The sequence below is a fragment of the Dryobates pubescens genome, chromosome 1, assembly GCF_014839835.1.
Source record: "Dryobates pubescens isolate bDryPub1 chromosome 1, bDryPub1.pri, whole genome shotgun sequence".
NCBI lineage: Eukaryota > Metazoa > Chordata > Aves > Piciformes > Picidae > Dryobates > Dryobates pubescens.
The window spans coordinates 55076461-55091064 of record NC_071612.1 but is presented as its reverse complement, the minus strand read 5'-3'; the positions used below and the strand labels follow the sequence as shown (position 1 = coordinate 55091064).

The 14604-nt window shown below is 36.0% G+C and overlaps 1 protein-coding gene across 2 annotated transcripts in view; it reads left to right on the top strand.

Moving 5' to 3' along the window:
* GPM6A (glycoprotein M6A) overlaps positions 1-13056 on the top strand; it is a 112078-nt gene extending 99022 nt beyond the window's left edge. Inside the window, exons 4-7 of one of the 2 annotated variants that reach the window (XM_054166176.1) lie at positions 558-711; positions 3094-3170; positions 4154-4219; positions 10675-13056. In XM_054166176.1, coding sequence (XP_054022151.1) covers positions 558-711; positions 3094-3170; positions 4154-4219; positions 10675-10827 — 450 coding nt within the window. In that variant the 3' untranslated portion in view covers positions 10828-13056. The remainder of the gene's footprint in view (positions 1-557; positions 712-3093; positions 3171-4153; positions 4220-10674) is intronic. The other variant, XM_009896348.2, reaches the window with a different exon arrangement.
* Positions 13057-14604: the final 1548 nt, after the last annotated feature.

Here is a 14604-nt window from a genome sequence, read left to right as displayed (position 1 = left end):
TGTATGTAGACTCCAAATATGTCTAAATACAGTGATAAAATGATAAATATATTGTCTCATTGGTTTGTTGCAGAATGGATTTGCCAGTGGTATTTTGTGGCAGCCATGGGTAATGACTCAATTTTATTGAGACAGATTTTGAAAGCAAAAGCAGGCAAAGCCTGGATCATTTCATTCTAATTTTCTTTGCATCATGATTCAGAGTGGAAAAAAGCAGTGCCACTTCTTGCCTTAACTATGGAGTAGCAGTGATGGGAGAGAGGGAGAGGCATGCTTCACAATGCATGCAGCTGTCTGTACTTCAGATGTGGTGCGTAGGCCCAAGACTGACAGTAACATGGAGTAAGCTTGCTCTTCAGAAATTTCATATTAGTGTTCCATCACTCACTTTGATTAGATCTTGAATTAATTATCAGTATGTAATTTAAATAAGCACAGAAACAGACAAAACCGGTCTGAAATGTGTCTGTTACTTCTCTGGGGTTTCTTTTTTGCAATGGAGTATCAGTAAACTTATGACTTACCACTGGTTTTATTTTTCCCTTCTTTTACTGCAGTTTATTATGCTGACATACATCTTTATGTTGGCCTGGCTTGGCGTTACAGCCTTCACTTCTCTGCCTGTTTACATGTACTTCAATCTGTGGACCATTTGCCGAAATGCCACCATAGTGGATGGAGCTAATCTCTGCTTGGATCTTCGCCAGTATGGTACGTGAATGAAGAACATTAAATAGAGCAAGATTTCACAAAAGAAAGCTTCACATTGCTTTGCTTCCCTGTATCTGAAACTAACTGTTTCAGTGTTTCTGAAGTAACTAAGCATCTCTTTCTATCCTTTTACCTACTAATCAAGGCGGTATATTAGAGATGCACTGCATTTCCAGGCCTGACAAATTTGAATCAATGTTGTCCATATTCCCAGAATTGTCACCCTAAAGATCCTGAACTCCCACCATTTTGTGGTCAGTGCACCCAAGGTTGCCCTTAAGTTTCTCATTCTCCACCAGGCCCTCCTTGTTGGCGAGAACAAAGTCCAGAATAGTACTTTCCCTCCTTGTCTTCTCAACCACTTGGAGAAAGAAATTGTCATTAATACCTTCTAGGAATTTACAAGAATCCTTGTGCTCTGCTGTGTTGTCCCTCTAACAGGTATCAGAATGGTCAAAGTTCCCCATGAGGACCAGGGCATGTGAATACAAATGATGCTCCTATCAGTCTGTAGAGGACCTTATCCTCTTACTCTTCTTAGCCGGGTGGCCTGTAGCAGACCCCCATTATAACATCACCTGTCCCTGCCCTGCCTTTGATTCTGACCCACAAGCTTTCAGTCATCTCCTCATCCATCACCAGGTTGAGCTCCATGAGCTAGTTGCAGAGTTAGAGGGTGACATTTGCTCACCTCCCCTGCATATCTTTTCTAAAGAGCTTGTGATCCTCTGTCTGGAACATTGTAGTCATAGGAGCCATCCCACCATGTCTCAGTGATGCCAGTAATACGGTACCCTTGAAGGCATGCATATCTCCCTCTCCTCTTGTTTGTTCATCATTCTACATGCATTAGCACAGAGGAAGTTATGCTGGGCCCCTGTAGAAACTGACTTAATGGCTGCACTTGTCCTGCACTTCAAGTGCTCTCCTAATGGCCTCAAATTCTTATCCAGGCTCTAGGCATGAGTTGCTGGCACGGACCTCAAAGTACTAGTGGTGGGATGGACTGAGGAATCCCTCCCCCAGAAGTTTAAAGTCCTTTTCATTAATTTGGCAAGGTTTTTGCCAAAAAAGCTCTTGCACATGTCGGAGAGTTAAACTCAATCAGCCCCCAGGAGTTGAGGCTTCTCAAAGCAATTCTCATAGTCTGAATATATATTTCACAGTGAATTTTTAACTGCTGAGATATAACAAATGCTGTATTGCTTAGGAATGAAACAACTTGGTTCATATTAAACATTTCACTTAAGGTGAAACAAAATATTCCACATTATTGTTTTTATGGGGGGAGGAAATTAAAATGTTTTGATGGGTTTTGTTCTCCACAGCATGACAGGTGAGTTGAGAAAGCATTTTTTTCTGTACAGATCTCATCAAGAGTATTAATTGTTCTTTCTATGACCTTATATGTTTCTACTAATAATGCCTATTTGCATTAATAATTCTATTTAAAGTATGCATTGAACAATAACATATAAAATGTATGTTCTGTGAAGGTACAAGCTTCTTGTAAATTCAGTGTAAAACCCACTGATCACTAATAGGAAGGAACAGTATCTTTTTTCATGGTAGAGAAACTATTATCACAATAAAATATATGTTTGCATAATGCTTTCTAATAACTTGTGAAAGCAGCTTTGTACTAGATCAACATGAGGGTAGAGAATGTTTGTGAACAGCATGGTAAATGTGTATATTGACCTCAAATAATTTTCTGGTGTTTTGATTATTGTGCTGATCGAAATCTGGAATGAAGGTACTTACCAGAATGACAAAAAAAAAGTAAAAATATTACCTACATATCTCCTACTGGGGCTTTTATTAAATAGATGATGTGTTAATTTTGTGATGGCTGAAACTGTCATAGAATGGTTTGGGTTAGAAGGGACCTTAAACATTGATCTAGTTCCAAGACCCCAACCATAGGCAGGGACAACTTCACCTAGTTAGGTTGCTCAAAGCCCCACCCAACCCAGCCTTGAACACCTCCAGGGCTGGAACATCCACAACTTCTCTGAGCAACCTGTTCCAGTGATTCACTACCCTCACAGTGAGGAATTTCTTCCTAATGTCTAATCTAATGTACCCTCTTTCAGTATGCAACCATTACCCCTCATCTTGTCAATACATGCCCCTGTAAAAAGTCCATTTCCAGCTTTCCTGTAGGCACTGGAAAGCTGCTATAAGGTTCCCCCAGTGCCTTGTCTTCTCCAGGCTGGACAGCCCCAGCTTTCAGCCTGCCCTCATAGGGAAGGTGCTCCAGTTCTTAAAAAAAGTTCTGCAAAGCAGTCAAGATTTTCTGTTTCTTAGCTTTCAGGCTCACATGAAGTAATCTGCCATGTACTAGCAATACTAAATACTGTGATATTTATCCCACTCCAGGTATTGTAACTATTGGAGAAGAAAAGAAGGTTTGCACTTCATCAGAAAGCTTCATCAAGATGTGTGACTCTAATGAGGTGAATAAAAGTGATAATACTTTCGGCAAATCTATAATATATGTTACTGTGGGAAGTAACTGATGTGGTGTTTTCTTCTTACTCTTAATGTTCTCCTTCTAACTATAATGATGGAACAAAATCCCAGTGGAAAATACAGCCAGCAAGTACTTTTCCTAGTCTTTCACCACTTGCAAAATTTAGTCTATGCAGGTTCTCCAGGCATTTGTTTTCTAAATACATTTGTTGTGTTGGTTTGTTTTTTTTAAGAATTCCATTGTCATGTGGGTTTTTTTTTACTGAGATCTTTCTGAAAGCTAATGCGTTTGCTGCACAGTGAATAGGTCTATATAATGAATCACTGTTTGAAGACCTTATGATTGCTGTTGTGACAGAAGAATAAAAATTTCAAATGGATTTGACCAAATCTTGTGGTCTGCTAGGACCTATATTTTCCTATTAAGCTTTTCCCTTAGGCAAAGGCCCTGTATTTCAGTGCAGGTGAGGTTTCTGGGTTTTAAATAATCAGGAATGAAGACAGGACAAATAAAATTACACCTATCTAAACCAGAAAATGGGGCTAAAATCTTGATCCTTCTGAAGGCAGAGGCTACTTTGCTAAATGTTTCTCTGGGTCTCACTGTGTCTGAATAAATCTTCTTAGAGTTAAGGTATACAGTCTGTTTCTATACCAAAACCATTTAAGAAAATGTGGCCCTTGCTGTGCAGTCAGCACACAGTGTTGGACTGTTTATTTTTTAAATGATTGTTTTTCATAATATTTATGATTTAAATACACTATTTTAAAATAGGCTTTCTCCATTATATGAGTATCATTAAAAAAACCAACCACAAGTACAATGTCATGTAGTGATGTCAATCTTTTGGAAGAAGTAGCATGGTGGCACTAGGAAGGTAATTATTTGCTCTGCCATCCTGACTTTTTGTTCAGTTTGTGTTTAGTGTACCACCATGAAAGTCCTTTTCTTTGTCCCACTTTGCAGCTTAACATGACATTCCACTTATTCATTGTGGCACTCGCTGGAGCTGGAGCAGCAGTCATCGCTATGGTAAGCTACCCAATGCTCTGTAGTTCCACCCTTGTTTCAAATATATTCTCTTTGCTACTTAGTATCAGTTGTTCAATTTTCATACTGTCACTCAATGCTATTACTGAAATATAATCATGTAATTCAAAACTCTATCTTACCCTTTTTTAGTTTCTAATATATTGATGGATTCCCTTTGAAGTAGAATTTAATTTTTTTTGTTGTTTAATAAAAATCCACATTCTAAGAATTTTTAGCATTCTCTTGCTGTGTTTAGTTCTGTCTGAGCTTACATGTCCCATGACCATAGTGATATACTTTTATGAGCTATACCTTCTGTAAACTCACAGGCCTGCTATGTTGCTATTTTAGGAACAGACTCTCTCTCAATTCTATGTGTGTATGTGAATGGTCAGATCTCCTGTCAGGACTAATTTTCCCTTCTGTTTTGTAAAAAATATTACCTTGATGACATTTTACCAGTGAGAACGTTCCACTGAGAGGAAAATTGCATGAGATACTGCCTTGCTCTTCCATCTTGTCTGCCGTGTCTGCTTAAAGATATTTTTAGAATGGAGATTCTGTACGAGTGAAATGCGAAAGGAAAAGTGACTGTTACACAGTCCTGACACATTTTATAAGGAAAGTGTTAGTGATGGTGATTACTATTGCTACTGTTACTAGTAATTTTTCATTGAATCCTGGGGCCATAAATTTTAAATTCTCTTTAGAATTGCATTTATTAAAAGGAACAGTCAGAGAATATCCAATGAAGCTAGTATTCCTGCTGCATTAGTGGTTTTTTTTTTCATTCTCTGCCATTTCCTCAGTTTTACATGACACCCTGCCAACACAATGGAGACAGCTAAATGAAAAGTATATACTTTCTACACACAAGACCACAAATAAGAAGTATATTAATAGATTATAAGTACTACTAATAATTAATTTGATTTTCCAAATGGAGACTTTTCTACTAGTAGTTGCAAAACCAATAATGATGATGACAATAATAGTAATAATAATAACAATACATATTTGTGTTAGGAAAGTATATCCATGGAACCATTGTTATTGTTTTGAAATATACTTACAGAATCATAGAATGCACTGTGGTGGAGGGGACCTCTACAGGTCATCTAGTCCAACCCCACCCCTGCAGTAAACAGGGATATTCCCAACTAGATCAGGTTGCTCAGAGCTCCATAAAGCCTAACCCAGAATGTCTCCAGGGATGTGGCATCTACCACCTCTCTGGGCATTCTGCAGTAGTAATTATCAAATGGTAATTTGTTCAGACAACAATTCTGAATTTCAAAGGATAGGTTTGAATCAGAACAGCCACCAAATGTTTTTCAGTGCAAACAAACACATCATTGAAAGCAAATTCAGTAGTTACAGTGATCAATGTAGTTTAAATATGTACAATTTTCAACTAAGCTTAAAACCCCCAAAGCTCACAATACCATATCACAGATGCCATAGATGTTTTACACCAATCAGTAATCCACTAGAAATTCACTTTGATGGTTCACATTTATTAGCATATTTTTGAATATACTATGCTTTATTGTGTTCTATGGCTGCACAGAACAGGCGTGACAACACTCATTGCTTCAGTAGAAATATATGTTAAGAGACTAAGTTCTAGTAAATTGTTTATTTCCAAGTGCTGGTAAATGTTTGCATTCTATTTTGTGATTCAATTCTTGATTTTAACCTTCCATTGTGATCTGCTGAAGACAAGCACATTCTATTCTGATGGAGATAATTTCTAAAAGTGGTATATCAGACCACAGTTATAGGTTAAGAAGTGTTCTTCACAGCTAACATAGTAGCACTAAGACTGACATGAGAGACATGAGAGGAAGTTCAGAATTTTGTGGCTGGACACTAAAATAGTAGCACGTTCTCTTTATTGGAATTTTGCAGTAGAAGGAATTTAGAGAAGCGAAAATGAATTTTTGAGTTCTGTCTCACATAAGAAGAATACATCTTTTCCCAGTTCTTACACTCAGATTAGTAGAAGGTGTTAACGTATTAGCAGTGGGCTAGCATGAGGAATAAAATGTGGTGAAGCTATTTAAGATATTGGAGAACGAATGCCCTTCCCTATCTGTGCTGTTGCAAGCATAATCACAAATATGATTTAATGAAGTCAGTCTTGCTATATTCTCAACAGCTGCATATTTCCCTGTTTGTGAAATTCAACATGTTAACAGGAAAAAGTAGATTATAATAACAGTCCTTTACAAAAGAGAAATCTTATTAATTTATTGCACATTTAAAACAGTTCTTGCAAATAGTTTCTTTAGTATAGCTCATCTGACTAAAGTATTTTGTATTTATTACCAGCCAGTAGTAGTAGTGCATCATCAGTGAGACTAATGCCTAAATGAATTGGTAAAATCTGTCTTTAAATGACATTTGAAGTCATGACATTGATACACTCCACTATATACTCATTTCTTCATTTGTGGACATTTGCAAGAGCCAGATTAATACGTATGGAATTCCTTAACTCTTTTAATGTCAGTATATGTCATGAACTTTACCAAAGAAATAAGCTTGTTCATAAGTATTAAAACCATCTGTCACCGGATAGTTTTCTAGAAACTGCATTTTAAAAATGTATTTTAAAAAGTGCAGTAATTTATGACCAAAAAAAGCACAAACCAATGTTGTTAATATTTGTAAATCCTTTTGGTCACAAATCACAACTTTCCTGTGTCTTCTACTTTACTCTGTCTCTTGGTCTCAGATTTGTATATGAATGTTAGAATTTTTTCACAGTTCACAAGCTGTCTCTTTAATATTCAAAGAAGGGTGATGGTTTGGGGTTCAAAAAGAGAATTAGACTATAGGTTAGGACTGATGTACAGAAAAACATATTTTTTACAGTATATGTCAGGGAAACCTTTATTTTGCAGAGAAGGAAAGTGCCAAATAGTTTGTTTCAAAAATTTATCATTCTTACACTTCAGCCCAAGATGAAAAATAAACTGATGGAATTATTTATGTTGTAGACTTTTTTGTGAGTCTTGAGCATAGACTATTGAATCATTTTTACTGATTCTGAATATTACTATTCTTTATTATGTCTGAATGGATAATAAATGGATGCAGAATTGATCATTAAGGTAATGCCTAATAGCTTAACACTTCTACTGTTGTCAGTGTTGTCTGAGACAAAAGATATGAAGTTGTTTAAATTTAAACTATAATGTCCCAAAAGTTTGATTGTAAAGCTAGGAAGCACTCTGCCTGTGGTGTTTCCCCCAAACCACCACATCAAAACTCAATTATAAGATACACAGTTTCCCAGTTTCCCAGTTACCATGTGAACAGTACTCTCCACCTGAACTTCTACAGAAGATCTGACCTATAAGACTGAGATGTAATCAATGCTCCTAGGACTAAGAACAAGGGAAATATATGTTGTCTAGTCCCTCTTCCCCAGTATTATTGTGCTCTGCAGAATATTAGATGCATGTAAGGAGAGGAGAACAGTTATTTGGACTTCTACCCTGCTGGGCTGATGACATGTCCTAAAAGGAAAGGAAAAACAAACAAACACAAAAGCCCCTTCCTAGCTTAGCTGCAATTCTGCAGTTTTAAAGGGTTGAAGTATACTTTTACCCTATGAAGAATATTAAACAGGAAAGTTTCACAGGTAAAGGGCAACAAAGGGCAACAAAGTTGGTGAGAGGTTTGAAACACAAGCCCTATGAGGAGAGACTGAGACAGCTGGAGTTGCTTAGCCTGGAGAAAAGGAGGCTCAGGGGTGACTTTATTGCTCTCTGCAACTACCTTAAGGGAAGTTGTAGACAGGCAGAGGTTGGTCTCTTCTCCCAGGCAACCAGCACCAGAAAAAGAGGACACAGTCTCGAGCTGCACCAGGGGAGGTTTACACAGGAGGTTAGGAAGAAGTTCTACACAGAGAGAGTGATTGCCCATTGGAGTGGGCTGCCCGAGGAGGTGGTGGAGTCACCATCACTGGAGGTGTTCAGGAGGAGACTTGATAGGGTGCTTGGTTGCATGGTTTAGTTGAGTAGGTGGTGCTGGATGGTAGGTTGGACACGATGATCTTGAAGGTCTCTTCCAACCTGGTCTGGTCTGGTCTATTCTATTCTATTCTATTCTATTCTATTCTATTCTATTCTATTCTATTCTATTCTAATTCTATGCGATGCTAAGCTATGCTGTGCTATGCTATGCTATTCTATGCTATTCTATTCTATTCTAAATAAAGACCCTGTACAGTCTTGCATGTGTCCGTAGGTGAAACATCCTGAGGCAGATTGTGGAAGCTGCTCTGCTTCAATTTGAATAAGCCTTAACAGTTCCCCACTGGCTTCAGGGTGTTCAGGTCATGGAACTGCAAAATGCAATTAGACAGCCACTTAAAGATGACCTCCTTAGTGTGCAATGTTATCTAGCAACCTGGTATTAAATTAAAAAAACAAACAAACAAACAAACATAGATGATGGGACTGCTAAATGTATAAAAGAAAAAAACTTACTAAAGGGGTTCTGTCCACTTACTAGGAATCTAATATACTCATATATCTAAACCAGTCCAATATAATCAGGAGAATTGTGCCTAAACCTGCCACAATAATATGCACAATCTCAGTGTTTTTATGATTACTCTATTCAATTTTTCAGTAATAGTTTATTTTTTCAGTTTCTTAGGGAGGAGTGGAATTTTTTTGATTTCAAGATTTTTTTTGTGGCTACTGAGACAGTTGATTAAGAGATTTAAGAGATGCTTTCATCAGAAAGTGTCTGAAAACCTGTTAAGGGAAGAATAAATGTCCAGAGAGTCTTAGAATATACTAGTTGAATGTTACTACTAAACATTTTTACTTTCTGGCTGAATACAGAGCCAATAGAACATATCCTTAGGTGAGAGGGAGACAAGTTTGAGAAGGTCAGAGGCTTCTTGTAAGCAGATCCAGCAGACTGAAAGTGGGAAATCTGAGGTCCATCTTCAAAAGGCAAGTTTTCAGTCTACAGATATTCTGAAAGGCCTAGACCTGGGAAGTTGGAGTGGACAGGATAGCAGCTTGTTGCTTTAACAGGTAGTCAAAGTATATGGCCACAAGTGTGAAGATTAAACTCAGGCATTTGGAATAAAGTAGCTTTGGCAGCAGGAGACCTCAGCTTCATTCCTTGTATTGGCATTGTATTAAAATTTGTCACTTTGTTTGACCAACTGGTTGTTAAGCTCAGTCACTGGCAGCCATACCATGTCATTCTTATAACCCACTAAGCTCCATATCAAACTCAAGGGTGCTTTACGTCCCCTATATTGTAAAACATTGGCAGAACCTAATTTTTGTACAGGTAAGTTACCTTTCACTAACTTTTGGATTAAACTTACTCAAAGCCTCATGAGAAAAAAATCGTTCATGTGACAGTACTGCCAATATCCTTTAACTGGTGTTTAATCCTCAGATGTATTCATAGACATTCTGTCCACATTTACTAACACAAATAAACCAAGCTTTTGGGAATATGTCATCGTAATTCACCTGGTAACTTGCACTGGCTGCAAGTGATCCCTTCTATTTAGATAGAATTTTATTTTCTTAAACCAAATAAAATTTTATTTTCTTAAAATAAACAAATAAAACAAATAAGTTTTATTTTCTTAAAACAAACAAAGGTATTTTTAGATGTTAAAAAAATTGCATAGAACATTAATATAATTTCTGCATCATTTGGGATGAACAGAAGCCTTTTAAAAATCATACAGATGGCTTCATTTTTCTATACAGTATAAAGAATTACACAAATGAATTGTGGTATAACTAATAGAGCAGTGAAATAAAATTGCTCAAGTAAATAGTGAGAAATGTGTGCCTTTTAAGAACTCAAGTTTACTTTTAACTATATTTTGTCACATTTTGCATAGCTGAAAATATTCTTTGGTTTTTGGCAATTTTTTCCTACATTAACTGGGTTTGACAAGACAGCTAGAAGTTACATTTGAAAGAAAGAAGTCATGGCTAAAAGGATTCCTAATGCTAACTTTAACAAGAAAGAAAAAGATCAACTCTTCTCTATTGTAATCATAGGAGAACAGATGTGTCTACAGCATATTTCTGTCTTAAGGAACTACTTTAACAAATAGTGTTTCAGTGGGAAGAGGACTGCAAGAAATAACCAGAAGACATTTTCCACATAGGTTTTCAGACTGGCTGAAATAGTAAAGCAGGGATGATTTGCTTAATTTTTAGATTTTAATTCTTTTATAACCATTGCTACCAACTCCTAGTCACAGTAACAGCAACAGCTGTTAATTGAGTAATCTCAAGATGAATGAAACTCACATCATGTAGCTTCTTAGTTTAACAATATTTAGTTATGTTTAGATGAAAATCCAATCTCAACCCTAGAGCTTTCTTGGCTGAACTTAATCTATTTGATTAGGTCTCTTGTTTCTTACCTCTGCATTACCTCTCTTACAGGTCCATTATCTCATGGTCTTGTCTGCCAACTGGGCCTATGTGAAAGATGCATGCAGAATGCAGAAATATGAAGATATCAAATCAAAGGAGGAACAGGAGCTTCATGATATTCATTCTACTCGCTCTAAAGAGCGGCTCAATGCTTACACATAAAAGAAACCCTGTCTTACTTTCTAACATGTGAATGCTTTGTTGTTTAACTAAAGGCTATCCAACCATTTTAAAAACAATTGGAAGTGCTTCTCACAAAAGATAGTTTGGGTGACTTACATATCACCCCTGTACAATTCTTGGTTGTCTAGCACTTGGTTTCTTAATTAGTTCTTACTCTGTGTGACCATTCTCTACCACAAAGCTTCTAAATAGCCTTTCCTGAATTCTTTTAATCTAATTAGTTCTGCTAGATCAAAGATACTAAACTATTGTCAAATACAAATATGTGTTTGATTTTTTTAATCACTTTGTATGTGTTATGCATAACACTTTTTGCATTGTTTCTTATATGTTTTTGGAGGAAAAAAAAGTAGCTTTTTATACTTTTTAGTTTTGAGTTCAATAACTACTTTAACTACAGGTATACTTCAAAGGGACCATTGTACATGATGTACAATACATAGAGAAAACATTCAGATGACTTTCCTTTATATTTGGAAAACTTGCCAGATGGACCCTGATCAATGTGAGTGAAGGTCCTAAGAAAGTTTTAAACAATCAAAGGTGCAATTTCTAAATTTGTAATAGTGGGTAAAAAAAAAATAAAAAAGGGAGAAAAAAAAAAGAAAAAAGATTAAAAAAAAAACAGAAAAAAAGAAAAAAGTGCTTCTTATCTTTGTTAACATTGTATTATTCTTGATGTTTTTAAAGAATATTCTCTTGTTCCAAGTTCAATGGGTGATAATTCCTGTTTGTATTGTGAGCATGCAGACCGTGGTGCTAACAATGCATGGCCACTTGCCTTTTGAAGGAATTTAATACCACGGCTACCTGTTAAAGAGTTATGGTATATAGACAATTGTTAATTAAGTGATATAGTTATCCATAGTTTTTTACAGAATGATCTCTCTTTAATTCAATGATGACTATGCTAAATTGGAGCTGTTCATGTGATAATGTAAGAAATTACTGCTTAGCTACATTTATGAAAGTTATATGTCAAAACCACAGTGACCGTAGGATCAGATGTCTTTTTACCTGCTTAAAAAATTTACATGGATTGCACCTGTCTGAGCTGTATGAGACACATTAAAGGAGACTTCCATAAATGTTATAGCTTGGCTTATAGCTTTCCTACACATACTGGTTTACCTGTATTACGTTAAAGTAAGGTGAGAAACCACTACAGAGTTTATTATTTGAAAGTGTAGTAATATATTTGAACATTTATTTTGATAGGAAAATGTTATCAGAAAGATAGATCATCTTAATTTGAAATACTTACCTGTATCAAAAACAAAACAAAAAACCCTATTTAAGAAAAGTCAGTATTATTGGACCAAATTTGGTGGAGGTTTTTGTTTGTTTGTTTTATTTTGCCTTTTTTTTTTTCCTTTTGCCTATTTCTAATGCTACAAGAATGCTGTAAAATGTCTTTTAAAGTGATGTAGCCTGACAAGACATTTTTGTCAGTGTTAAAAATCTTAGGTAGTTTTGTGCACTTATTGGACCATTGTGAATTCTCTCAGTGTAAGTGCATTTCTAATAAAACTTCTTGAGTAAAACTCTTCTTTGTACTATTACTAGTCATGCATCATCAGTAATTTTTAACAATTCTTGTAGTAAGTAGAGGGTAATAACTATAGTTACTTGTGGCATGATAATGCATTGAGTAGTATTAGTTGATTGGCTTTTATTTCTTTTTCTTTTCTTTTGCCTGTTTTGGGGGTTTTTGGTTGTGTTTTTGATTTGAGGTTTTGGACTGGTTTTCTTTCTTTTTTTTTTACACTTAGGCTGTCCTATAGGGTCAACAGTTTTCTGATCATGTGCAGTACCGGTATTACAGTTCTGCAAAAAGTATTAGGAACCTCTTTTGGATTCTATATTGTAGTGTTTCAGTTTTGTGTCTTAAAACGTTTGTGCTGATTTTTAAAACTATGTCTTTTAAACTCCTGTAATGATGTTAATGCTTTTGGCTCTTCTCTGGTATTAGAGTTTGTATTTTCACAAAGAATGCTTTGTAGCAGGCATTACAATTAATCTGTTTTGTACATAAATGTGCCAACAGCTTGATGGTGGCGTTTTTGAAATGTAGAACAAAGTGCTTGCAAAAATGTAATAAACACACTTGTGTACTTTGTGTACTTATTAATAAGTGTTTGTGTAGCGTAGTTTTTTTTCCTTTGCCTACACTAGACAAATCATTGTAATCGGAAATGGAAGAAGTTTGTTTCTTCTACTATCATTGCTATTGGAGCACTGTTCTCAATATTATGTATTTTTCAATCAACCTACTTTCAGATGTTCAAGAAGATAGCTCCTGTAACAGAAATTATGAGAACAAAGAGTAAAAATAGATAAAGAAATATTCTGGAGATGCTACATCAATTGGAGAACATGCTTTTGTCAAATCTATGACCAAAAAAAATAATCTTATCATGATGAACCATTAAAAAAGTAAAACAATCCATACTCATCTCTCATGACATAGCTCCCTCTGACCTGGAGCTTTAGAAATCAGAGGTAAAACTGTAGTGTGCAGGCTTTCCATGGTTGGAAATTGTGCCTCAGTGTTGGATAATTTATTCCACTCCATTAAAACTTGTTCATTGCCCATGCACAGGTTTCTTCAAATATGTCTCTTAGCATTTAGTGTCACAAATTCTGTATACCAGGATTAAGAGAGTAAAATAATTCCTAAGAGTATAATTTCATAGTCTAGGAAGAGTCAGGTAGCACGAGCCATACTTGTTCCTTTTTTAACATAGCAGTCGAGAGAGCAACTGGGCAAGGTTCTCATTACTGCAGTGTAATTTGGAACAGCTCAACAGAAGCTGGTCTGACACCAGTTTGAATGTTGCTGAGGATACCTGATATCAAGGTGTTCCAGGATCTAATATTTTAAAGCAAGATGATGTTACTTCTTGTTAACAATGCTACATTAATTATATGCATGTATGGTAATTTAAATGGTTACAAGAAATCTGTGGCTGTGCCATTTAATATGATATCACTAAGGAAAATTAATTAAATGCAGTTCCACAACGTGTTTGTTTCTCAGTTAACTAGCTATTGTACAGCTCTTTGTGTGTTCTTGATCAGATTGCATGCCATAATGGCAAACAGTTTTTCAGCATCAGCACAAGCCAAGGGAGCAGAGGAGCTTCCCACAGCACAACACATCAGTCATAATTGATTCACTTCAAAGTCTGCACATATTTGGTTTATTTGAGCCTATTTCTTTGTTGACAGCCCAAGATGATTTTTCCTGCAGTAAGTTGCATGGATCTTGATTTCTACAGTCTCTTCTGTGCTTAATCTAAACCTGTAACTATTGTGCTTTTCAGAAACAAGAAAACTAATTGTAAATCAGTCTTTGGTGCAGTTTTTTGCTACCTCAAAGTCTAGTTAAATGGAAATTCTAGTTTAAGATTTTCCTCAGTTTTGCATTTTCTTCCCAGTTTACTATGCCTTATCAATAGTGTTAAGAGCGTATTGCTAAAAAGACCCTACCCTCATCCCCCTTTTTTTTTTTGTCCCACAAGGTTATTTTGTCCCTCAGCAGCATCATATCAGCATTCCTGTTTTCAGCACAACCACACAGCCATTCAATCAGCATGATTTAGGCAACAGTCCCGTGCACCACAGATGTGGGGATGAGTGTTGATACCAGGAGTGATGTAGTTAAAAGAACAAGGCACTGAAATTACTTCCTCATTTTCTGTTTCCAGGTAGTTAATGATACTACTTTATTTGTCACAGTTGCTAAGATAAAAC